We start from the raw sequence: 25,207 nt of genomic DNA on the forward strand, positions 1-25,207 counted from the left end.
GTTTTGGAAAGTAAAACCAGATCAACCCATTTAATGTATACACTCTTTTGCCATAAGACAGTCTTAGAAAGTCATGGTCAACTGAAGTTTGGGCATGTTCTGACTGAATACTGAGAATTATATGCATCGTCATATAATTCTACTCTAGTTTTGGAGTTAATGATAACCAAAAGTGTACGATGGCAATCAAGTATGTTAGTCCTCTACCCAAGGAAACCGAGTAAAAAAAAAATATTTTCTTTCTGCATTTTAAGTCTAGTATCTCTCTCATTTTAAAATTAAGTTTCAACTTAATTTTAAAAGTTGAAGTCCCATTTTAAAAAATAACTATTTAATATTAGTCTTTGTTAGACATTTTTGTTAGCATAATAATTCTACTAACTCATAAATTATTTTTACTGTGGGCAAGGTCCAACCCATATAGGTGTTCTTGAAAAATGTATTACTTAATTTTTTAGGAACTTAACATTTCATAGAAGTAGCTTTTGCTTTAACATTATAAAGGATCTTCTTTATAATCTTATGATTGCTTAAACATTGCTTAGCATTTACCATGTTGATGATTAAGATGTTGCAGAATTCATATCAACATAGGTATGGAAATAAACTGAAACTTCTGTAAAAAAGCTTTTTGTATTAAATGGTTTTATCTCTTTACTCTTGCAGTAAGACAAATAAAACACTACAGAGAATTTAAGGTAACTGAGAAGGAAAGATGGGGACAGACATGTCTGTACCCCTCAGCTGCTTCTGTTCCTGCTTTAGCCTTGTCCCTTGGAGACTGCAGAGAGAAAGGGAGCTGATAGTTTGTGACACACTCAGAGCTACTGTATCTGTCCCTTCCCAGCAAGAAGAGGGTGAGGTAATCGGAAATCTGGACTTGGCAGGTGTCTGAGATGCCAGATTTCATGTCAGGTATTTCGATCAGAAATCTGGCTTGTCCAGCGTACTGTTTGGCTTTGCAAACAAGGATAACTTGCAAATCTAGGCATATGTCTTGTACAGGCATAGCTGGCAGATGCTGGAACTACTCAGCATTGAGTGGAAGGAGATAGTGTCCCTCTTTCTGCCCCACAGACCTCAGACCTAGTGGCTTGCCTGGATAGGCAGGGGAATTCCCAAGTTTGTATGCCTGCTGGGAGCCTGGCAAGTGGCATGCCATGTACTTGACCCAGGAAAAGTATGACTTGCTGCCACTGCTTCTGTTCCTGGGAGCGGACTACTAAAATTGTTCGGGCTTAAAGGCTGTCATGTTTGTAAAGTCACTGAACTTAATATAGGGCACTCTGGTTAATATGCAGTGGTCTGTAGTGGGCGTGAGATGAGTCCTTTCTGGTCCTAATACTATGAAATAAGGGAGGACTGAAAGGCAGGCCATAAAATACCAATATGAAGAAAAACGATGACTGCTCTACAGGGTCAAACATTAATAGATTCATTGTTCAACATCAGCAGACTCAGTAACCTGCAGTACCTTGGCCTCAGAGAATATAATACAGCTAAGTGTTTGTTTTTGAACTTGAGGTTTCATCTGCCATTAACAAGAACAAACAAAACCAGAATCCAGACAAAAAATTGCATGAGTCATCTATAAATAACAGAAAATCACAATCCAGAAGATAAGACTGATAAAAAGCTTAAGAGCTACATACATTCTGTGCAGCTTTCTGTGAAGAAAAGCCCTCCTAACGTGCTTAGCGATATAATGTTACATAGGTACATGTGTTGACAGGAGATCTAAAGCATTTACTGCTAGCTGATTGGAATTCTACTCAGTTCTGCCTGCCATGGCCACTCTTAGGACTCTTAGAGTTGGCTACAGAGAGGAACAGTACTGGTAAAAGAAGGAAAAGCAGTTGATGAGGTTTTGTGGTATAGTGTTTTGCAGTCCTTGGTGTATCTTTGTTGTCTGCTTCATGGAAATGTGTTACTGATCATGTTGTATCCAAAAAGATGGAATGCAGCATCTAGTGTTCAGGGGAGACTTGGTTGCACAGTAAACCATTTCTCAAAAGCCCAGAACTGTAATTTTTATGATTAATTTTCTGAGTGCTGACTATATAGCATGTTTCTTTCAAGAAAACCTGGGTCTATTATTAGTACCAATATATGCTTTTTTACACACCTGTAGAAAGAAGTTCAATTGGTGTCTTTTCTTGGTATTTCATATCAGTAGGGGCTGGAAGCTGACAGGCTGATTAGGAGCCCTGCTGTAAAGCATCTGGAGGCGGTGGTGGACACCAGGTTGAATATGAACCAACAGAGTGCCATCATCATCAATAAGGCAAGCTGCCTACCAAGCTGCGTGAGGAGGAATATGATTAGCAGATTGAGCAATATTGTTATTATTTCTCTTTGATGCTGGTGAAGGCCCACCTGAAATACTGTGTCTGGCTTTTGGCCTTTCCCTTCAAGAAAAATGCTGAGACAGTGGAGAGGGGTTGCCAAGATGGTCAGGGCCTAGAGCACACAACCTGTGAAAGGTGATTGAGAGATCTGGGCTTGCTTAGCCTTGAGGAGACGAGAAATGTAATAGCAGGCTGCAACTGTTTGAAATGCAGTTACGGAGATGGTTAAGGTAAACTCTTCTTTTGGTAACAAGGGGCATTGGCTGTAGGTTGTGACTTGAAGTTCAGGTTGTACATTACGAGAAACGTTTTTGCAAAGCGGGTAAAGTAGCACTAAGGCATGTTACACAGAGAAGTTGTGGAGATTTTGAAGACTCAGCTAGGCAAAGCCATGGCTGACCTGATCTGGTGTTGAGAGGTGAACCGGATGATCTCCAAAAGTCCCTTAGAAACAACATTTCTGTAATTCTGTGTAGTTATCTACAGTGATGAATTGAAGTAAAGGGGCAAAAAAGTAAAGTAGGAAGCTTGAAAGGGAAGGGGTAAGGTAGAACATCTGAGGATGGTGTTGGGCAGAGAACAGACGTACCACTGCTACTTTGACAGATTCTTGTAGTCAACTAAGCAGTCTCATGAGAAATTATAGCTGGATGGAACATTACGTGACTCATGAACTGAAAAAATAGAAATATGTTCTGTAGGTGTAGAAATATTGGACTTAAAATGTGCATATTACAGGGTTTTTAGAAGTGCTTGTTGAAAAGTGTAACAATATAAACAAATGCAGATACATGATTTAATTTGAACATATGCAGGAAGGAACAGTGGTATTAAACAAAATATGAACTTCACTATAAAGACCAATTGGGGCCACTAAATAATGGAATTGCTATCCTGGCACATTCCCTTGCTAATTCTTTGTTTTAAAAAAGTCTTCCTGCTTGACTGTCTGTGCACTGGCAGGTGGTGTTGAATTGGTCTATATAAAGATTAGGCACTGCTGATAAACTTTCAGTTATGAAAAATGAACAAGCTTGCTTTTTCCAGCTGAAAGTATAATTCTAACATCTACTGGTAATAGTATTTAAACTGCATGTGTGATGTGGTGGCAGGGGAGGGTTTGGTCTTTTTTTCTTTGAGATTTCTGTGAAATTGAGTCACAGGTTTCCAAACTGGTCATAGAGCGATAATAACCTGTGTTTTTTAACCACTCTTTTAAACATTCTGTCATGCAATTAGGAAGAACCGGGTCCAAGGGGGAAATTTGGAGCCTCACTTACTAGATACAGCACATACGCACTTCAGACTAGACTGAATGTTTGCTCAGCTGGGTGGGTGATGTCCTTTTCTGACTGGTTTGGACCATCAGCAGAAGGTCCTCTGATATCTGACTTGTCTGTATAAACATGCCCTGAGTTTGGGAAATTTGATGGAGATGCTTGTTCTCTTTTTTTTTTTCCTCCCAAAACCCTGCCTGCTGTGAGAATGAATTAACATTGAGCAATGAGTACCTGCTTTTAGCTGTGGACTCAAATGGTGATTTTTCAGTGATAGAGGAGAGACTTAGCTGGTCTTTTTATCTCCAATTTTTGATTAGCATTTTGTGCTTCAGCAGCATCATCATGTTGAAGTTTAAATTAATTCAAAAGAGATTTTCTAATTTACCTAAAATGTGGAATATTTGAGATAACAAAATGAAGCCCTACAGGTCATGTGTTTTCCAGTAGCAGCAAAGTCAGTTCTGCTTACTTAAGCTAATATTCTTTTTAATTCCTTTCCTGTGTCTTGCCTAAGTATAAAAATAGGAGCAGGAAGAATAGAGAGTCCCTTCAGCGACTAAACGTATTTTGACAAAAGTCATTGGCTAGAAAAGAGCAGAGAGATGATATCGGTCAGCCTGTGTTAAAACACGCTATAGACTTCTGTTACTTCTTTTTAGGATCTTGGGTTGGTTAAGAATACGTGGCTTGACAAAGGTTAATCACCTGAAATTCTGTAGATAAGAAATTATATGTGGACCACAGAAAGACAGGGGGAACATTTGTTACAGTGTAGTTTTATCCAGTTTATGAAGCGATAGATTATAACTTAATGTGTCTGGCAGACTCTGGGAACACCGGCAGACTCTGGGAACACCAGCAGACCTGTTTATGATCAGGTCCAACAGAAATCACTGTTCATTCAGAGACGTAAGGTATTTTTTAAACTCCAGGAATAAGTCTGGATGACTGGTTTGGGTCAAAATCTTTCACATTTATTTGAAAAGAAATTAACAGATTACAGAAGGTATTTTGCATTTCTAAACCATAAGATGCTTTGCTGCTTTATTCTACAGGAATATCTCTCCGTAAAGGCCAGCACTATGAAGTAAAATATTTTTTCATTTCAATGCAAGTCAGAGGCGTCCTTCTTCGGATAATTATAAATCTGATTGTGTCTAACATTGATTTAGTTTTTCATAGCATCAAAGATCATTTTTTGCCTTCAATTTATTTTTTTTCCTTCATCTCTATATTGTATTGTTCATTTTTGTGCAATCTTCTTTTTAAGCCACCTTTGATAGTATGCCACCTGCTGCATTAGGTTCTGCAAGCATCATGAAGTGGAGGTCAACGCATTCGTGGACCAAAGAGTCTTGGTGTGCTTGACTGTACTTGTGAAATGCCTGCATATTTCCACTGTAGACATAGCTCCCACCTCTCCTCATCTTTGAATATGCACTAATTGCTTACCCATTCAAAGACATGACTTTCAGTCTCACAGCAATGAACTGCAAAAGATGCACATTAGCATTCTGCTAGACAGTCCTGCAAGGTCACCCAAGGTAAGCTGCCAGCTGTCAGCTTACCAGAACTCGGTACTGTGGTAGTGAATGAAATTGTTTGCATTATTAGGTATATCAGGTTTTTAGAGGGGGACATCCACACTCACCTGAGCGAAGGTTGTGGCAACAAAGTGTACACTGAATGCTTTCTTAAGTAGCCGAAAGACTTGCTTTGACCCTTTAACTGAAGAAACTGATGCCATGAAGGAGACATTGTGAGGAAGTTCCCAGGAATGATTATACTCCTGAGTGTTTGCTTCTCTTCTTTGTGACTATCCATGTGGTAAACATGCTTATAGGCAAATCTTGCATTCCCTTAAAAAGTTAAGAAAGGATTGATTAGCACACTTTTTGGGGAAGAGCAAAGTAAACCATGATCTCATCTTTTCAAGCACTGGCATTTTCCATGTATGTTAGTGCTTCTGTTGTTTAAACAAACTCTATTCTTAAATATGTGTGAAGTTAGGGTTTAGCAGATAGATCAAGTACCTGGTGTTAATCCCCGGTCTAATTCTTAATCTTCTGTAGTATGGATATGGTAGATAAATTTCTCAATGGCCAATTTTAAAAACTGTTCACTCAAACCCAACATAACCCATTTCAGTCTCTCTTTAATAGGAAATCTAATAACTTTTTCTGATGTGGTGCATAAAGCTCTGGCATTTTGTTTTCTTTTTATTGCCAGATGCAAGCGTGTTCATGTATTTACAGTCAATAAGGCTATCAGTACTATACACAGGTTTAGATTAATAATTTCAACCTTTCAGTCTGGGGTGTCTGATACAGGCCACTGCTATGTTACTTGCATCCTTTGGTGATGTACTGTCTGATCAGTTGCAGTATTTCTGCTTTCGAGCCACTTCTTAGAATGGGACAATCCGTTCCAGTATTTTCATTCATACTATTCAGAAGTTACCTGTCAAACAAACCAGGCTGCACTTTAGGAGCAGTGTGAGTCTTGTACATCTACAGCAAATAAAGAAGGTAGTCCCCAAACTCCTTTTTCCATAATGCATTTTTGTCTCTGATATATTCTCTTCTTTACCCTGTTCATGCTCTGACTTTGATTTTGTGCAGTTTCCAAGAGAGGTGGTTATGTATTAGGACTTATCATCAAGTAACAATAGTTTCAAAGAGGTGCAGTATTACCTATGGATGGGTCATATGCATGAAAGAATGTGTGAGCTGTCCAAACCATCGCATCTAGAGACTGCATGGAAAGGAAGAAATATTGGCCTTAGTCCTGTTGCCTCATGTAATTAGTGAATGTTTATATTTGCCCAGAGAGCCAGGTTTTATAGCTTGCCCTGTTATCTAGACTTTTCTCTCTTGAAGTGTCTTAACAGCCCGTTTCTGCCATGAGCAAACCAGTTAGTGATCACCTGCTGCTCTTTTTTTCCCTATATTTTTTTCTAATACTTGCATGAGATAAATTATATTTCTGCCCTAAAGCCACTGTAGCTGTTCTGTGTACAAGACCGTAGGCTGGATTAGGACTTGTGGCAAAATGTGCCACCTCTTGATGCTAGGGATTTGGTTTTCTTTAGCACACGTTGACTCTCAGGATTTTTCCCATAAGACCGAGCATGCAAATAAAAATAACAAATAAGATTTTTCACTAAATATCTTGACACATTTTACTGGATTTGGATTCACTTTCCACGGTTTCTGTTTCATGCTTACTTTCCTTCATCTAAGAGCAGTCACAGTTGCAGTATAAAAATAACTTTTAAATTGAATTTTTTGAGATCCTCCTCTTCTGCTATGTCTTACTGCTTCCCACTTCTCTTCTGATTTTATGTTTCTTTCTAGTCTTCTCCCTGAAAATCAAGATCTCCTTATGCTTTGCATTACCAGCTGTCAGGTGTGATGCTGTATATGCTGATACGCCACTGTGTTAGCTTGCTTTGGCACTGTTGGCAGCACTCCGCTGTCATGCTCAATTGAGACAAAAAGGACCATTTCTTACTGGAAAATTAATTCATGAAAAATGACTTTTGTTTTTGTAATAGAATTGTTTTGAAAGAAATTAAACATACAAGGAAATTTGTATTACAACAAATTAGCCCTTAATTTTATAAATGTTTAAGTGTCAAATATAAAAGAACTAAACAGTAAGGCCAACTAATTTTGTGAAACTAACTACAGCCTCAAATTGCCACACGTGATTTGAGCACAAATTCCATCAACTGAGATTTTTTTTGTATTTTGTTTTTTCCCCTGACATAGCTGGTTTTGAGCAAAAGTGAATGCCACCCCAAGCATCTGGAAATTATCTCTGGAAGGAGAGTAGTAACCAATTTACTTGTGTCCCTCTGTGAAAGGGAGAGGCAAGGTCAGGATGATTGTAATGGAGATGATCTTTCTCCTGACCTGTTCTCTTTCTCCACCCTGCAAAACAGGAGGAAGTAGAACATCCTCTTCTGTGTTGACCTTTTTATCCTCTCTAGTCATGGCTTTCCTATCCCTTACGGTTTTAGAAGAGCCTTTTTAGAAGCCTTTTACAGGTAATTCTGCCAGTCTAGGAGGCCCAATGTTAGTGGGCTACTAATCTTAGGGCTAGTGTAAAATGAAGTAGCGGTTTTGCAGCAAGTTTCTTTCTCCTTGGTACTAACTGCCCTGGTTGTGGCTTTTCTTTGATCCACTTGCAAAACTGACCAACCTAACCAATGTAATTTTTTAAAGACAGAATACGAGGCTGCTTCTGTGCTTGTAAATTAGACAGACTGATGTGCTGTCTTGCAGTCATATGTGATGTTTAATTGCTAGCGCGGTCCCTGATACTATTTTGGCTCATGCCAGCTAGTGCTCTCCTGGACAATGTTTGCGTGTGGTTCAGGACATAACACGTGCCTAGAGTAGCCAGTTTTGGATGCAGCCCCCACTTTGCGGGGGAGAATTCAGCCGTGTAGTTGTGAGCTACGTCATGTTGCTTGATCTTACTGGCAGAGATGTCTCTTTTCTTATTTAAAAGACTACCTAAAATACAGCCTCTGTGCCCACTTGCAGGGGATTTTAGGCTCCAATAGCTGTTCCTGGCCTTTTCTCAGGACAGACAAGTCTTGATTTTTACTCCTGTTCTTGGAGCTTTCATAATGGATGCTGTTTCATAGACACCTTTCGTATGCAGTGTTTCATCCTCTGTGCTGCTTACAGGATAGCAGTTTCTTGTTGCATCATCCAGGTTTCACCTTTGTTAGAAAGAATGACTGCACAACAGGTTTTGTTGGTAAGATAAAAGAAGCAAAAAGAAATTTAGAGGAAGTTGCCTTATACCTGTTATACAAACATTTAGACCAGTAAACTGGTGCTTGCTCTGAGAAATGAAAATGAGCCTTCATAGTAATATAATCCTCTTCAAAGGAGTTTATAGCTGTTAAAATTAATACTGAAAGTGGTATTGCTAACTGACATAGTTATACTCGTAGAACTTTGCATGCTGGACATTTTGAAGCACTTTGAAGCATTTTCCAAACTGACTGTATATAAGTACTTGAAAACAGACCTGGAAGGTACCTCTGTCATAAAGTTCAATTTCTGTCACAGGTCTCATCACTTGATAGGAAAATTAAAAAGATAAATCAAGCAGAAAATATGTGTTTTCTCACAAAATTTTTACTTTTATTTGCTTAAAATACAACATAACTTCTAGGGGTATTTCCCTTTTTTAACTAAAAAGAATGTCACTAGTATTAGATGCTTTTAATTTTCCAATGTGTAAATAGCTATGAACAGTGAATATAGTAATCGTTCAGATGTGACTCTTGGTCAGAACCATGAGTAGAAGCGGATGAGAATAACTCTAGAAAAATATGTGTTGAAATATTCTGATAGTTGATCAAAGAAGAGAAGAGAGCTGGGAACAAAGCGTTCAGAAAAACCTTTGTGAAGCCATATATATGCTTATGAATTTAGGCAAAAAGAAAAATCAGTCATGGTCAGTAATTTAAGTTGGCTCGGTAATCTGCATATCCTTCTCACAGTTAACTTTTGTTAGATGGATCTGGGCATATGGTACTAGGAGGACGTGATATGTTCTTTCACTTGACAAAATGCCATGCAATGGCTTTAGATTATAGCACTGCAGTATCATAATAATGAAGACTACACTATTATTGTCAAATTTGCAAAGATCATTTACTGTGAGTGATTCTTGCACTTTAGTAACCTCAAATGCCCAAAGTTTATTGATACACTGCTTTATCATACCTGCTAGGTCAAGTTAATGACTTGCTCCAGGTAGAGGATAGAGTTGGGCAATATTTCATATAGCTTTTTTGTCAAGAGTTTTGAGCTTCCATGCTTTAATTTATGCTGTTTAATATAAAAGATTGAGATACATGCCTCATTCAGTTGAGGCTTACCTGCAGGAGAGAAGAATCAAAATTCTCTTTTGTAGACTTGACAGCTAGTACATCACTGAGTGTATATACAAGAAGTTCATGGCATTTAAGTAAAAATTTTGAGATAACAGTTCTGAACTATTCTTCCAAAATACCTGTGTGCATGTGTGTATACGTATTACAGTGTGGGTACATATAGGTAGACACGTGTATGTATATATATTATAACGTGCACCTATCTAATCTATATCTTATAATTTATATATAAAATGTAGTGTAGCTCAATTGATATCACCAGCTTCAGTAGTTCAGAGCTTGCTTACTTAATTTTTCTTAAGCACATTAAGCAGTTCTAGACAGTTTTTAGACTATTAGAAAAAATGTCTTGATGTTGAAAGGCTCGTATCAGCCTCATTTCAAAATTAGATCTAATTACTTTAAAATGCATGTTTATGCTATTCTCCCCTCCCTGTTTTTTCAGTAAAGCTTCCTAAGGCTTAATATTATCTTGATAATTTTTCTCTATCTTTTTTAATCCTTTGACATTTGAAGAAAGGTCTTTTTTTCTGCAATTGACAAGGAGGGTGTTTGACTATGCAAGGGAATGCTGACTGTCTAGCCAGAAAATGTTGCCAAATGTACAGTCCTTGATAGAACAGACAAACCTTTTTTTTTTTTTCCTGCTAACATTCAGTTTATAGTAATTGTAGCTGTTACTTGCAGCTTCAAGTATTTAATTTTGGGATTTGAGATACTGGTTTGTTTTTTTTTTTTTTCTAGATTTGCAGTGTCCCTATAAAGACTGTAGAGATAAGCGTCCGAGATACTGATGAATATTTTGTTCTGTGTACAGTGGTTTCCTATCTAGAACTATGGCTAAGAAATGGGTTTAGGTAGCTGGTATCCATAAATCAAGGTGTTATGTCAGCTGACAGGCTCCCAGTAGAACAGAAGTCATCTCAAATTCACACTGACTGTGGGTAGCTGAATAGACGGTGGTATGTTTGCCAGTCAGGACTCCGCAAATGATAGAAAGTAGAAAGGAAGTGAGTGGAAAGGTTCCTTCTGCACACCGCAGTGGAGCTGCGGAGCCCACTCTAAGCTCTGATGGTTGTGTTGGACTATAACAGCAGTATACTTCATGTTGTGAGTACAAACTCATCACTGCCATAATAGTCCAAAACCTCTAAAAACCATGTAAGTAAATGAGCTGTTTCAGTAGACCGGCTTCAGTAGTTCAGGGCTTGCTTACTTAATTTTTCTTAAGCACATTAAGCAGTTCTAGACAGGCTGTCACTATGATCTTTGAAATATTGCCACATTTCTTTCGTTCTCTGCTTTTCAATTTCTTTCATACTTCCTCATACTCTGTTCATTACAGATTTCTGGGTGTTCAGGCTCTTATTTGGAGCTTAAAAGCATTCCAAACCACAACATAAATTCAGAAATGGAAAAGGGAAGAGATGTGCATTTATTGTCCTCTCTTTTACCATAGCTTGTTAGTCTCTGCAGTGGGAGTCAAGCCTGTAGTTTCTGGCTCTTACCTGGCAGCCAGTTTGCAGGTAAATTAACCCAGCAAGCATGTACCATTTTTGACTAGAATGGGTATAAGGTAGTAATTTGAACCTGGAAAATAATGTCTTGGCCACAGTTTTTGTCTGAAAGTAATTTTGCTTTAACTTTATAGAAAGGCCTTGCTTTCGTAGGGATCTTTTTCCCCCTTCATTTCTTGTCATATTACTCAAATTCCTATATTCAGAAGTCTTCAGAAAGATTGAGGAATAACTGATGAAAACCTTGAATCATACTTTGAAAACGTAGCACATGCTGTGCAGTTCCAGTAGAAGAAAGCAGTACGGTTGAAGGGTTTAAAACATGCTTTCATATTAATTTACTATCATTTAAATATTCTTTTAAGAGACTGCTTATGGATTCTGAATTTTCAGTTGCAGTTACAGTTTATTTGAAGTTTAAAGGGATATGATGCATTTTCTTTGTGAAGTATTCTACTCTTTTTGTTCACGCTAGTTCTTTGGCCTACTTGAAACGCGTAGTAGATGCTACTGTGCTGGCAAATGCACAAATGTTTGTGGTGTTGAACTTCTACCACAGCTGAACACTGATGTGCACTTGCAGCAAAAATGGGAAACGGGCAGTAATCCCTCTTGCCTTTTGATATGGTCATATTTGAATTATGTTGACAGGATTGACTGAAGAAGCTTGTATTGTTAACAGTGCTGAATCTGCTCTGTAAATGCATAAGACTTTTTTGCTGTGGGGATTTCAATCCAGCTTTCACCAGCACTTTGTTCGTCTAAAACTAAATTTAAAGGTTTTCCTAGGTTTCTGCTGCTAAATTTGTGTTTTATGTGCTTTGGTCAGGGAAAAAATCCACAATGTTACACACATTTCTGTTTACTATAAATTTATTCTTTCACTCAACTTTGTAAGAAATATATGCAATTAAGGTCTTAAAATACACTTAAGCAAAATAATCTCCCAGATACCACACATTTAAAAGTAATGTACCTGAAACTCTTAAATTTCAGTAATTTAACTGGATAAACATTGTACTAACTTTGATAAATGTTAACTTCATTTCTTCCCAGGCTTCCAAAGGATGAGTTGGCAACAGAACCACAAAAGTATGCTGAACAACTTCCTGTAGCTCAGATAATACACCAGGTATGTCCTTCTATTTTAAGGATTTTCTTTCAGAAAAAACAACATCTGTAATAAAATCTGCTTTTCTAGGTCATACAGAATCAATGTCCTCATGCTGGAAGTATGTAAAAATGACATACTCTTGTTCAGATGACAACTATTAAACTACAAAAGTCTTTTTCTGAACATGGCAGTGAAAAGATGCTGTATGACACAGCTGACACTTCAGAGGTTGCTGTTAAAATTGTTGTGTTTAAAAAAAAATAAAAATCCATTCATTTCTTCGAATTTCCATCTTGACCTAAATCACATTTCCTTTCCTGAAAAAGCAGTCAAAAATATAGAATCATTATTGTGGGATAATTGTCACGATGAGTTGAGTAGGGAAATCAGTCTCCCCTCCTACTACAGTTCTGAATTAGCACTGTTTCTATTTCTAACTATAGCAGTGTCATCATACTTTCTGCTTTGCACAGGGTTTTTTGTTTGCTTTTTGTTTTACACAATTAAACTCAGAGATCAAGATTTTGCCTAGATTGTGCCTTCTGACTGTGTCTTTATTTAAAATAAATACTCTTCCATTGATTTAGGTAAACAAATGAGGGATGATGTGGTGTCATGGTTTAACCCCAGCCAGCAGCTAAGCACCACGCAGCCGCTCGCTCACTCCCCCCCGGTGGGATGGGGGAGAGAATAGGAAGGGTAAAAGTGAGAAAACTCGTGGGTTGAGATAAAGACAGTTTAACAAGTAAAGCAAAAGCCCCACGCACAAGCAAAACAAAACAAGGAATTCATTCACCCCTTCCCATCAGCAGGCAGGTCTTCAGCCATCTCCAGGAAAGCGGGGCTCCATCACACGTAATGGTTACTTGGGAAGACAAACGCCATCACTCTGAACGTCCCCCCCTTCCTTCTTCTTCCCCCAGCTTTCTATGCTGAGCATGACGTCATATGGTGTGGAATATCCCTTTGGTCAGTTGGGGTCAGCTGTCCCAGCTGTGTCCCCTCCCACCTTCTTGTGCACCCCCAGCCTCCTCGCTGGTGGGGTGGGGTGAGAGGCAGAAAAGGCCTTGACTCTGTGTCAGCACTGCTCAGCAGTAATGAAAACACCCCTGTGTTATCAACCCTCTTTCCAGCACAGATCCAAAACACAGCCCCATACTAGCTACTATGAAGAAAATTAACTCTGTCCCAGCGAAAACCAGCACATGTGGACATCTGAGCTGGGATTGAATAGCAGGCTACAGTTTTTATTACAGCATGTCTTCCCCCCACTCCAATTTATGGCAAGGAGGAAGAAGTGATCTTTTCTGTGCAGAAGATTCTATACTCCCTTCTTGCTCTTTTCTTAAAGTTCAAGGTCTGATTCTCAATCTGTCCTGCTGGTAGATTAGATGCCCAGCCTGCATTCACATGTCTTCTCTGTGGCTGTTAGCCACAGTGGGCTGTGCCTATTTTGTGGAAACACTCATGGCCAAATAACATAGATAAAACTTGTGATATACTGTAAAACATGAGTATTGAGACTTAGCATCTCCCTTCTTGGTGATGCTTTAAAGAAAGCAAAAAGATCTACTCTCTTGCAGTCATTTGGAATTTTCTCAAAAAAAAATTTTTTTTTTTTAACTTTGTAGATGTCAGTCCTGCTTCAGGGACAGGTAACTATAGTTTTCCTAAGTCAGGACTGAATAGGTCAGATTACTGTTTTCCTAGTGGTACCTTGGCAGTATGGAATCTGTCAGGTATACTCTGAAAAATTGACCTGAAGGTTGGGGAGATAATGACAGTTCATCATGGGAGACAAAATGGTACAGTTCATTCACTGCCTTGCGATAAGGAAAACTTCCAACCTGAAGACTGGGACTTGATGTTGGTCAGGGTAGCAATAGCCAGATAGACAATGTGAGATAAAGCTGTGGTTTCAGACTGAGCTGTTTTTGAACGCTTCAAGATCAACAGGAACAAATAAAAGTCCACTAAATGTCAAAGTTGCTTACGAAAGCCTATCGGTATTAATTATTATCATAGATCTTTCCGAATACCTTTGTCAATCAGCATTTTTAAGCAGTTGAGCATCACACACTGCAGGCAGTGCTGGCTTTACCTTAAAGGAAACATAAGCTTTATTTTAAAACTTTAAAGTGTACAGGTCTTTTCTGCGAGATGTAAACACAAGGGATTTTAAAACTTTTGGCTGAAATCTGCACCTCCGGGAAGAATCTCTGATGTGTTCAGAACATGGAAGATTGGAAATGAGGACCAGTTTGTATGTCAGGAACTCCCTGGTGTTGTCAGAGCTTCAAATGACCCAACAGCCTCTAAATGTCACATTTAAAATTCTGTCTTCATGCCTGACTCTCAGCATAAATGAATTAAACAGCAGAGCAGGCAGCCAGTCAATATGTTCTTAACAGTGTGAGTGAGCAATGAAACAGTTTGGGGGTTGTTTGGAATCAGTAAATAGAAACTGCAAGGAATGGCTCACCTAGAGGAAAATCTCAAATAGGAAACAGAATTAACCTTTAAGATGGTCGACCAGACGAAATGTCATAGTAATATTTTTACAACATTAGGTGGGTAATAACCACAGAGGGTTCATTTGGCTACTGTGTGTTACGCTGCAATAGAACATTGCACTGTGGAAAGGCAAAAATCTGGTTTTTATGTGCTCTTACCTGTTTGCTCTAACAAATTTACTGGTAGTATAGAGCTGTGGTCCACACAAGGCAGCAAAACAGACCCAACAGAACTGCAAATGCCTCTGGTGTAGAGAAACAGAATAAAATGACCATTGCTTAGCTATGGTGTCAGGGAGTCCGGCATCTTGCCCTGGTTTATATGATTGTGATGCCCTTTTTGAGCCTCCAGGAGCTGTATTCAGCTAAGCATACTCTGCACCAGTGTCCTGGTGAATTAGCACTGCAAAGATTATAATGTATCATTTCTGAGAGACCTGTGACAACTGGGACACGTAGTGCAAGGGCCATGCTAAGTTTATATGAACAAATATTTTTTACTTTAAGAAAAAAGAAATAAATCACAAGAAGTAAAAAATAACATGAGTAGAAACAGTGACTAGTATCTGTGGTGTTATGATGCTTTATCCAAATGGGTTATCACTGTGTTTAGTATGGGCCTTTGTTGTTTCTATATCACATATAAGATTTCTCTCATGTTAACCCATGTTTTGTTTACCTCTAGGCAGAAATAAAGGCATCAGTAATGTATATTTATAGCATAAATACACATTAAAACTTCACAATGGTAGACAGGTATCCTAAATTGGTATAATGCCAAAGTACATTTTAATTATAGTTAGTAGCCAACATGGCTGCTAATTCTATCCAAATTTCACTGTAAATTTATTCTCCTGAACACTAGTAAAAGTCTATGTGTTTTTCTTGGGCATTCACATGTGATTTCTAACATTCTCTTCAGTACTTCATCTCTGGTATTTTAAAAAATATTATACTAGTGAGCAGAAATTACCTTTTGATTTCTAATCTGATTATTCCACAAGAAAATTTCAGACTTGATACATCCTAAACTGTTTAACAAAAGGAGACTCAGAATCTGATTTTGGGATTGATCTTAAACTTTATGGCACTAATAATTATTTATTATTATAGCAGTATTAAAAAAAAAACCAAACCACCTTATAAAGTTCACAATCCCAACTCTCAGAAATGTGTTACATTTAATGCATTAGACCATGGTTAATTAAAAAGACAAATGTGAAAAAATGAAAAGAAATAACAGAATGAAAACAAGTTTTCGTTCTGTTTTCACTAGTTTTTACACATGAACCAAAATCAGACATTTGTAAATAAAATAGCTTTCTCCATTTTCAAAAACAAAAAGGAAAAACATGTGCTTTTAACTGAAATAAAAAACCACTGGTGCTTGCTAAAGGAATGCAGTCATTAATACAAACTTCTAAAATGGCAAAAGTTAAGCTTTCAGAGGAATACCCACATAAGACAGCCTTTTTAATGACGTTCTGTGTGTACAACCGTGCATACAATGCTGCTACTTAGAATAAGTTTATGAATAGTAAGGCCAAAAAAAAAAGGGGGGGGTGGGAGAAAAAGGAAGAGAGTACTTTAATTCTGCACTTGTCTTTAGTTGAAACAGGTCTGGTGAAAGAACAGGAGAAACTGCGTTTGAGAAGATTGTTTTCATTTATCATAAGGGATATCATTGCTGGCCTTCCATTTCAGCAAGCTATTTTAATAAAAGTACCTAACTTCAGTGCCAGTGCTCATGCTCTGAATGTCACTGTGTTAATATATTTTGCCTAACTGGGATTTAGGATATTGAAGAGACTTAAACTGTTACAGGTGTCTTACTGATGGAAGGATGTTTTATTGATGAAAGGCACATTTCAGTGGATAAATGCCAGATCTCCTGATGTTATAATTGAAAACAAAACGAAACAGCAAATTCAGACCACGATCAAGTTGCATACTTATTTTAGTCCATTGTAAAATATTAAGCAGATAAATTAACATCCTGTTAAAACAGGATGGTATTTCAGGAAACTAACTTCCGGCCCATAGTGGCAATTGCACAATTTACTTAAAATTTGACATGGCTTACAGTTGCACATTTACTTAAAAATAAAGAGTTCCTAGGTGTTTTCTCATGTAGGGGAATGCATGGGTGAATGTTAGATATAATTTCTAATTAAATTAGATTGAATTTCCTTTTGGAGATATGTGTTAATTGTGTTTGTTTTGTAGAGTTTTTAACCAGTGCGTTTCTGTAGCTTCTCTGCAGAAGCCTTAGTGGAAAAGACCTTCTGTAATCTCAGGAGATTACTGGGAGATCATGCTAACCCTTTTGAGTAAATATGTCTGTTCCAGATTCCAGGTGAGCAACTCATGTGAGCACCATTAGCTTTGCTGAGTTTAGACTCAGGGGATGTTAGGGAGTTGCCACATCCAGTCTAGTTTGAGGGTATTGACTGCAGTCCACAATAAGGGAAATTAAATAAGAAATTTAAGAAGGAAGATGGGAGAGGGATCTCGAGAGTTACAGATGGACAGGCTGATAATCATCAAAGATGACTATAGAGTTGCAGTTCTGTATTAAGTCTTGCAAGGTGGTCTTTGTTTCCATAATTTCTGTGCTTCTAGTAACGAGATTGCCCCCCCTCCCCCCCCAATAAAATCCTTTTGCTTTGAAGATTAGTTTTTATTCATTCTCAAGGCCTCATTGTCATGTTGGTTTATTGCATTTGTTGATGTTATTCCTGTTTCATGCTGACTTAATTGAGAGAGGTTTTCTTTAGCAGCATTTGGCAGAAATTGTTGAAACAGTATTAAGAAAATAGAACACACCATGATTTTTTGAAGTATTTTTTGATTATCTGTAACACAACAATTTTAGCTCTCAAACGTAAATGTTTTCACAAACATTAAAATGGTTTTGTGTGGCTTACAATCTTTGTGAAATTCTTGATATGAAAATTAACCCATCACATGCTGATAGAGTCTTGAAAGCATAACTCTAAAATTCAGGGATTACACTGGTGCCTTGCCCCTCGCCTCGTAGCTGCCCTATAGCAGTTGTTATGTTTCAAGAGGGGGCCTCTCGCACTCAGCCTACGTCTGGCCTGATGGTGGAGTCTTGGTTCCTATTTATGTTTTGTAAAAACCATTAGTGGTGTTCAGAACTTTAGTCAAGTATGCAAGGTGTTTCATAGCACAGCGGTAGCACAGATTTTGATTTTTTTTTTTTTTTTAATGCAGACAGTAATTTTGGTTTATGGATAATAATTTATTAAAAGTTTTAAAGTACTTTAAGTGATACTTGCATTTTACTATGTCTTTACAGGCTAGGAGGTTCAAAAGCAACTTGCGATACTTAGATGTGTCAGGTTGGATGTGTAAAGTTTTAGACACAGCTATTTATACATTCTCTGAAAATCCATTCCTGTAGCTGCATTTGAAAATGACTTTAAAGCATATCTTGCTTTTTAAAACTCTGGTCATAATATTCAGCTAGATGATGTCAGAGATAAAATATGACCTTTCACCAAAAGGTCCAAATTTTGCTGCACCTGTTAGCACAGACACAGGTCTTATCAGGAGTGCTTTTATTTGTCAGAACTGAAATTTTTCAGGATGATTGGAAATTGAATTTTCCTATCAAAGATTAGAAAGTGCTCTCACTTTAGAATTTTATTTTAACAAAATACATTACATGGCTACCCAACAAAAAGCCTTCTGGCACGTCACGTCGCACTAGGACATCTGCCTGGTCAGGTTTTACTTTTGCAGTTCCGAGCAGCATACTGAAGACAGTGTTGTCCCCTTACCACTGCCATTTCTTGTGGCCATTTTGGAGTATGTGGAGAACAGCAGCCTGTTCTGGCAGTGTTCATGTCTGTCTGCTCCAAACTAGAGGTGAGAAAAGCTGTTTCTGATACATGTCATGGAACTCTGTCAACATCCTCTTCCTCACCAGCTGGCCTAAAGTCCTTCTTGGGGCTCAAGCATTCTGACTATGTTCATGTGCAGAACTAAACCCAGGTGTGCTGTACATCTTTTGCTGAACCAAAAGGTGTACAGCACACCTTTGTGATGTAAGATGAACCTTTCTTCATCTAGGGCACTTGGGGTGTATAGGAGTTAGAAATTAATGTGTTTTTACTAAGACCTTTTTTTTTTTCAATTCCTTTTCTTTTCTGTATAAAACATACATTTGTGAATTGTGTAACGTAAGGGTGGTTTGTCTGTGTTTTATAACTCTAATGGAAGTGGTCTCAAGTGGAATCATGACTGGATGTCACCCAGTAAATAAGAACTTGCTTCTTTCTAAATTATATACAGTATGTGGATTTATTTTCTCTCACTGTTGCATAAGTTAGAGATTATTTAAATTCTTTTGGCTTCCTTTAAATTGAATGCTACCTAGTAGAGAACTCTGTGCTCAAAAGGAGCAAAACAAACTTCCTGAGAAAAGCTATTACTGCACGGTTTTGCCAACCACCAAACCAAATATGTCATAGAGCAGCAAAGATACTCCTGCCAGCACTGTGTGCTACTTGGTGCATATAGGTGCTTTGAAGTTCACTCCCTAAGATTTCTTCTAATATTAAGGTTGATTAAAAAAAATTGTGAGTAGCAGAGTCTTGTTGTGTGTATGAGTCATGTAACGTATGCAATGTGTACCTTTAAGTCTAGAGAATGAGTGCTTAATTATTTTGATAGTACTGTTTTCTACAAATAATAAATTAAGAATGGAATAGTCCCCCGTGTCTCTGACTCACTCCAAGAAATCACCAAACACATTCTTGACTTGGTTGTAGCTGGTACAGATCTATTTTCAGGCATTTTTTCATCTAGTGAACTACTGCAGAGTCAGTGATGGTATTCAGCACGCTCATATGTAAGCTGGTAGTCCACACAAACAATAAGGTTGCCTCTCTTTTTTTCTTACTCAGAAATTAAGTAGCACGTTAGTCTAATGAAATCCCATAAGCAAAGTCATAACATTCTGAAATAGAGCATATTTCTGAGCGTAGCATAAATTTTTTTTTTTTTAAAGATTTAAACTATAATTTTTTCGATTTGCTGTTGTTTTTCTCATCAGTGCTTTGTGATCACAGAAGACAATGATGTGGAGTTAGCATAAATTAGTGATGATCTGTTTTTACAGACAAGGCGCAGCTGCTTTTGTTTTGTTATGTTTTTCATCTGAGCATGAGGGAAACCCTCTGGAAGCAAAGACTTAGTAAAGCAGTCTCTTTTCTTCTGTCTTCCCATTAAAGGACTGTTGTGGGTGATCACTCTCTGCCTATCCAGGATCATTATTTTACTGTTTCTCAACCACAGGGAAGGTTCTGCTTCTTTATCTATTCGTTAAGTTGAAAAATTAGATGGAAGCTCTTCTCTTAGTCTTGAAGACATAATAAAGATAAGTATCTTAGAATTACTTTTCTTTCAAATGCTGCCTCCCAAATCTTAAAAATTTAGCAGTAATTATGAGGAACTTCATTTCCGTAAGGACAGACTACTGAAATACTCGTGCATGGGGAACTTCTTTTGTCTGCACGCAACGCTGCTTGGCAGAGCCAGAAAAGAAGTGTGAGTTTTTTGTTGCTGACCGAGCATTACAGGGGAACTGAATGTAGTAGTAAATTCTTCCAATTATTGCTGAATACAATGGATTGAATAACTAAATGCGTTGAAAGTTATCTTGCATGAGGAACCTAAATAGTCAGTTGTGGGCTTCTTGTTTTTAACTGTTTCCTACTAGAAATACCACACTGAACATTTTCTGTAAGCCAAGAAGGGGAAACTTTGCCATGGCCTGTTCCAGCTGGACATTGGAGATGGAGGATGGTAGCTTTTTCTTGCCAGAAATGTTTCATGCATGGTCCATCCTTTCTTCCCTGTTTATGCATTAAAACATGTGACTTTACTTCCTTCGTTGCATTTTTTTAAAATGAAACCAAAGTATATTTTAAAAAGAATAAAAGAATTCTCTTTTTTCCTATTACACAGTTCTGTTAAGAACAGTTAGTTGAGCAGTTATCAAAATGTTCTGTTTGAGGTATGTGTACATTATTAGCTTGGCTGGGTGTCAGTAGGGTCCAGTCTCTGCTGTCATGTCCTGGAATGTGAATTTATCACTTCTTCACAGAAGTGGCACGCAGCAAGGTGATGGTAACCCCTAGACCATGCTCTCCCTCAAAGATAGTCACTTCTTCAGGGAGATGGAATAGCTGAAATGGATGTAACTGATGCGGTGTTTTCAAAATGACCGTTTTAGGCTGTACAGATCTGGCAGTTTGGACAAAGAAGCATAGCACCAAACTGTTCAGTTTTCTGAGGTCGCGTCTTTTTTTCTTTCCCTGACCTAGGAAAACCCTTACCTTTAAAGATTGGCATTGTATCTTCATTCTTCTTTGACACAGGGTGGGAGATCAGTTTGACAGGCAACTTGGAGTAATTTAACTAGGGGCTGCCCCTCAAGTGGCCACACTCCACTGTCCCCCATTCCTGTTAGTGTCTTGCGCTCATTAAGCACAGCAGTTAGCTGAAAACTACTGCTTTAAAACAAAAAAAAAAAAGGCATTTTTCAGCCTGGCTGGGTATGTGACTACAGAAATTCTAAAGCCAGCTAAAATAGTATCAGCCAAAATTGATAAAGTGTATGTATATTCCCTGCAAATTTTTGTTTATATTTCTCATGAGCAGGTGAGAGAGAGTGAAAATAATTGTTACTCTGTAAAGTTGCAATGGAAATAAATTTAAGGCTTTTGTGCACATCATGGGAGTGCTCAGTTTGCCCTTGAGAATACTGGTAATATGAGGCATTATATGTGAATGTAGCATCATCCATTTCATGGATTATGAGACATCAGTTTCATACCCACCAGCATATAGAATTGTCAGACGTACTATTAAAAAATATATTAAAAGATACCCCGACTCTATAGTAGCTATAATTGTTAGAGGTGCTACATTGGATTTGCAGCTTCTTTAAGAGGTAATTCCTGTAATCGTTTCTTTTTAATAAGCACTATCTAAGATGTAAAATGAAGGAAGGGGTTCAGGAAGTGACTGTAACATGTCAGGCTTTATAGAGTGCTGTAGATCTTTGTGGTTTGCTCATCTGAACTTCAAATAACTGCATTTGAAGGGTCGGTAGTGGCTGTATAACCATGAACTCTAAAAATTATTACATTTCTTATATTAAAAACAAATTATTTGTGCTTTTTTCAACTGAATCAGCCATGTGTTTGACGATCCTGTACACACAAACCTTTCAATATGCACTATTGATCTTTCTATGTCTTTATTTTGGCTTTGGACTTGATTGTGCTATGATCCCCTTTTGTTGTGCTTTACAACCTGCTCGTAACTGATTTTAAGACACTGGTTACTGTTTCTCTTGTGCTGTAGCTATGCTCAGAGCTTTACAGAAAGAGGCAGGTTCAAAAATACAGCTTAAAGTAAACTTCACACACCATGTTGGCAAAAAGCAAAACAAGGTTAACAGTGAGAGATTCTGATTTGTAGACTAAGGCCATAAAGGAGCGTTACATTAATCTCTTCTGACTTTCTGCACAGAGCACATAGATACTTTATTTATATTCTCCCTCCTTTGTGGCTATATTGCAAGCAGGAAGGATGACTAGAAAAAGGGAGTGAGTAGAGGCTGGTAGATGTTTAATCAAAATATTGTAATTATGGGGGGAATATAAACGAGGAGGACAATTACGGCATGTTAGTACACATATGTGATTACAGAAAGTATGCATGATATTACAGCTGTTATTGCAGAAGCAATATGTACGTGTCCCAGGGGTCTCAATTGCTAATGTCATGTGAATTGTTGCACAGTGCTATAGATAAAATATCAATAGCTACCTCGCTTTGTTTTGGGCAGCTGATATTAGAACTGCTGCTGTCGCTGCAAATGTAAGGAGGTTATTTTTAAGTGTGTTCTGTGTTTTGAGACTCCTTTGCTCTCCTTTGTGGTCATAATAAGCTTGACTAATGTCAGAGCTTTTTTGCTAAAATTATCTCTCCAGCCATTTTCACTCTCAACATTGTAGTCCTCTATTAAGCATATAATTCAATTTTTTCATCATTCTTTGCTTCCATGAGATTTTTTTGTGATACACTGGTTTGCACTCATTTGCATTTGCTGTATATAAGCCTGGATTCTTAGATGTTCTGAGTCTTTTTGGATTTGTCTGCACTGGGTCCCATTTATTTGCTGTTCCTTCAAATATTGGAAAAGTGAATACTATTTAGGTCACTGTGGTGAGTTGTCTCCAGTGGGGATAACTGAATAGGTTTTCAGTGCATAATGGTATGCAAATAATATACCTCTGCCTCTCATGGGAATAGACTAAATATATGCACAAGCTTTCTGTGACCTTAATAGGTTTGTAGGCATCATAATACACCATGTGCGGCTGCAGCATAGTATCCGATGTACAAATATTTCAACTGTGGTTGAGGGCAAAGAAATGTATAAAATAACTCTGCGAATTTAGTATGTGATCCACACACCTTACTGTCTGTGGAAGTGTATACCAACGATATAGCTGATTTACTTTTGTAACATAAGCAGTAGGTTTTAATAATAGTCACCATTAATAAAACAGAAGATGCTTAATGTCTTATGCTTAGAACACGCTAATTCATTACATTGGTGAATGTCTTCATGCACGATGCAAGATGAAACTGAAAAACATACAGTAAAATGATAAATAAGTTACGCCATTAGACTGTTTTTATGTTTATGATGTTTCACATGTAAAAGTACCTTTTAAAAATTTTGCTGCTTTTTAGTTTATTACAGGTTCTAGAGCAATTCAGGAAAGGGATGCTGCATTTAAAAAAGCCTTGCTTTAGTGAAGCTTTCTGTGCAAGAGAACGCGTTCTTCCTAAAACATCATGTTACTTAAATTAACTTGTATTTCCACTGAGGATGGCTTATATTAAGCACGAAGGGAGGCTTAGCAGTTTAGACTTCCATCAAATAAACTGCATAACTAAAAAGAGAAGATGCCAAGCCTCACACTCTTATACTTGAAAGTATTGTGTTCTCTCTCCTGGGAACTTGAGATTAGAGAAATTATAAAGGCTTTGCATAAAAACAGGGAGTTAGAATTAATTTTTGCTTAAGCAGGGAAGTGTCAAAAGCCTATTATGGTAATTTTTCAATTTTGTCTTAACTGTTCACACATTTTAAAATAGTTGTACAATTGAGTGGAGGCATAATTGATGTGTTGTGGTTTCTTTTTTCCTTGGGCCATCATAAAATATAGTTTAGGTGCATTTAGGCTCAGAAGAAGTAGGTGTGCTAATTAAGTAGATGAAAATTTTGATATCATGGAAAATTTGCCTGATGGATTGGAATAGTATTCTAAGAATGGTTCCCCTATTCTTAATTACATCCAACTACCGAATATCAATATTACATGAAGACAATTAAACTACAAAAACCTTAGTGAGAAAGCATAATTCCTAGCAGTAGAATTTTGGGGTTGTAGAGACTATCATCTTCATAATTACTATAGTAAACAGTAGCAGTAAAAGTCTACATAAAAAAAAGTTACTTAATAACTTTATTCATTGTCTTTTAAAGTAAATTAAAAGCTGAAAATATCATGGAATGAAGAGCTACTGCTGTATCTATTTCGTTAATCATTAGCGAATTAAAAAGTTATAAATCTTGTCTATATATCGTAACAGCCTATAAAGTGCTAGGGTAGTAGTTTAAAAATTATACTTGATCTAAAACAAGTTTTAGGACTTCCCTAATTAAAGGAAAACTGATTTAGCAAAACCTTTTAATAGTAAATGAAAATCACATTTTCTTTTAGTAAACACAGTATTTAACAGAAGAAATACAGTTACAGAGTTGCTTTAATTTTGGTGATCGGTTTTGCTGTTCCATAGGAGGAGTCTTTGGTGGAACAAGGTTTGCATTTGGAATGAGACTTACAGGCGAATGTGAAAGTAAGCAATACTCCTAAGTGGTCATTGATTAGTAAGGCTTTTGTTTTTATATGCAGTGAAAGGGCCTCTTTCCTACCTTTCAGTTCATTTTTCTGCAGAAGCCTCTTTCAGTTATGAAAGAGCTGCTTTTGGCATCCCCAAATTATGCCCAACTTGCTCAGAATTTTTCTGGCTTTGTCTGCAGTAGAAACTGGTGAAAAGAGAGAGATCTGCTATATTTCGGGGGTGAGGCGTATTCTGCTTTATCGCTTCTCCTGACGCTGCTGAATGGCTTCTGTCAAGACGCACTTTCAGTTTCTTTCAACTTCTTGTACCTTAGAGTGGTCTCAGTCTTCCTTAGCTCTTCTCCCCCCAAAAGCTTGTGAACAGGAACCGCCCAGCTAAAAGTACAAAATGGTCGTGCAGTTTTTGTGAGATGAGGCCTGGATAGGAGGGTCAGCATCTATTCTGGCTGTTAAATTAGTTCTCCAGTTTACAGGTTTGGTGTGTTGTATTTGTGTCCCTGAAATAATAGTGCCAGGAATAAGAAAGCCAAGG

The 25,207-nt window shown here is 37.6% G+C and overlaps 1 protein-coding gene across 1 annotated transcript in view; it reads left to right on the forward strand.

Annotated features, from left to right (window-relative positions):
- PIGK (phosphatidylinositol glycan anchor biosynthesis, class K) overlaps positions 1 to 25,207 on the forward strand; it is a 70,283-nt gene that overhangs the window by 34,333 nt on the left and 10,743 nt on the right. The window contains exon 9 of the mRNA XM_009333845.1: positions 12,125 to 12,200. Within this exon, the coding sequence (XP_009332120.1) occupies positions 12,125 to 12,200 (76 nt within the window). The remainder of the gene's footprint in view (positions 1 to 12,124; positions 12,201 to 25,207) is intronic.

The sequence above is a fragment of the Pygoscelis adeliae genome, unplaced genomic scaffold (assembly GCF_000699105.1).
Source record: "Pygoscelis adeliae isolate BGI_AS28 unplaced genomic scaffold, ASM69910v1 Scaffold10, whole genome shotgun sequence".
In the NCBI taxonomy this organism is placed as follows: Eukaryota; Metazoa; Chordata; class Aves; order Sphenisciformes; family Spheniscidae; genus Pygoscelis; species Pygoscelis adeliae.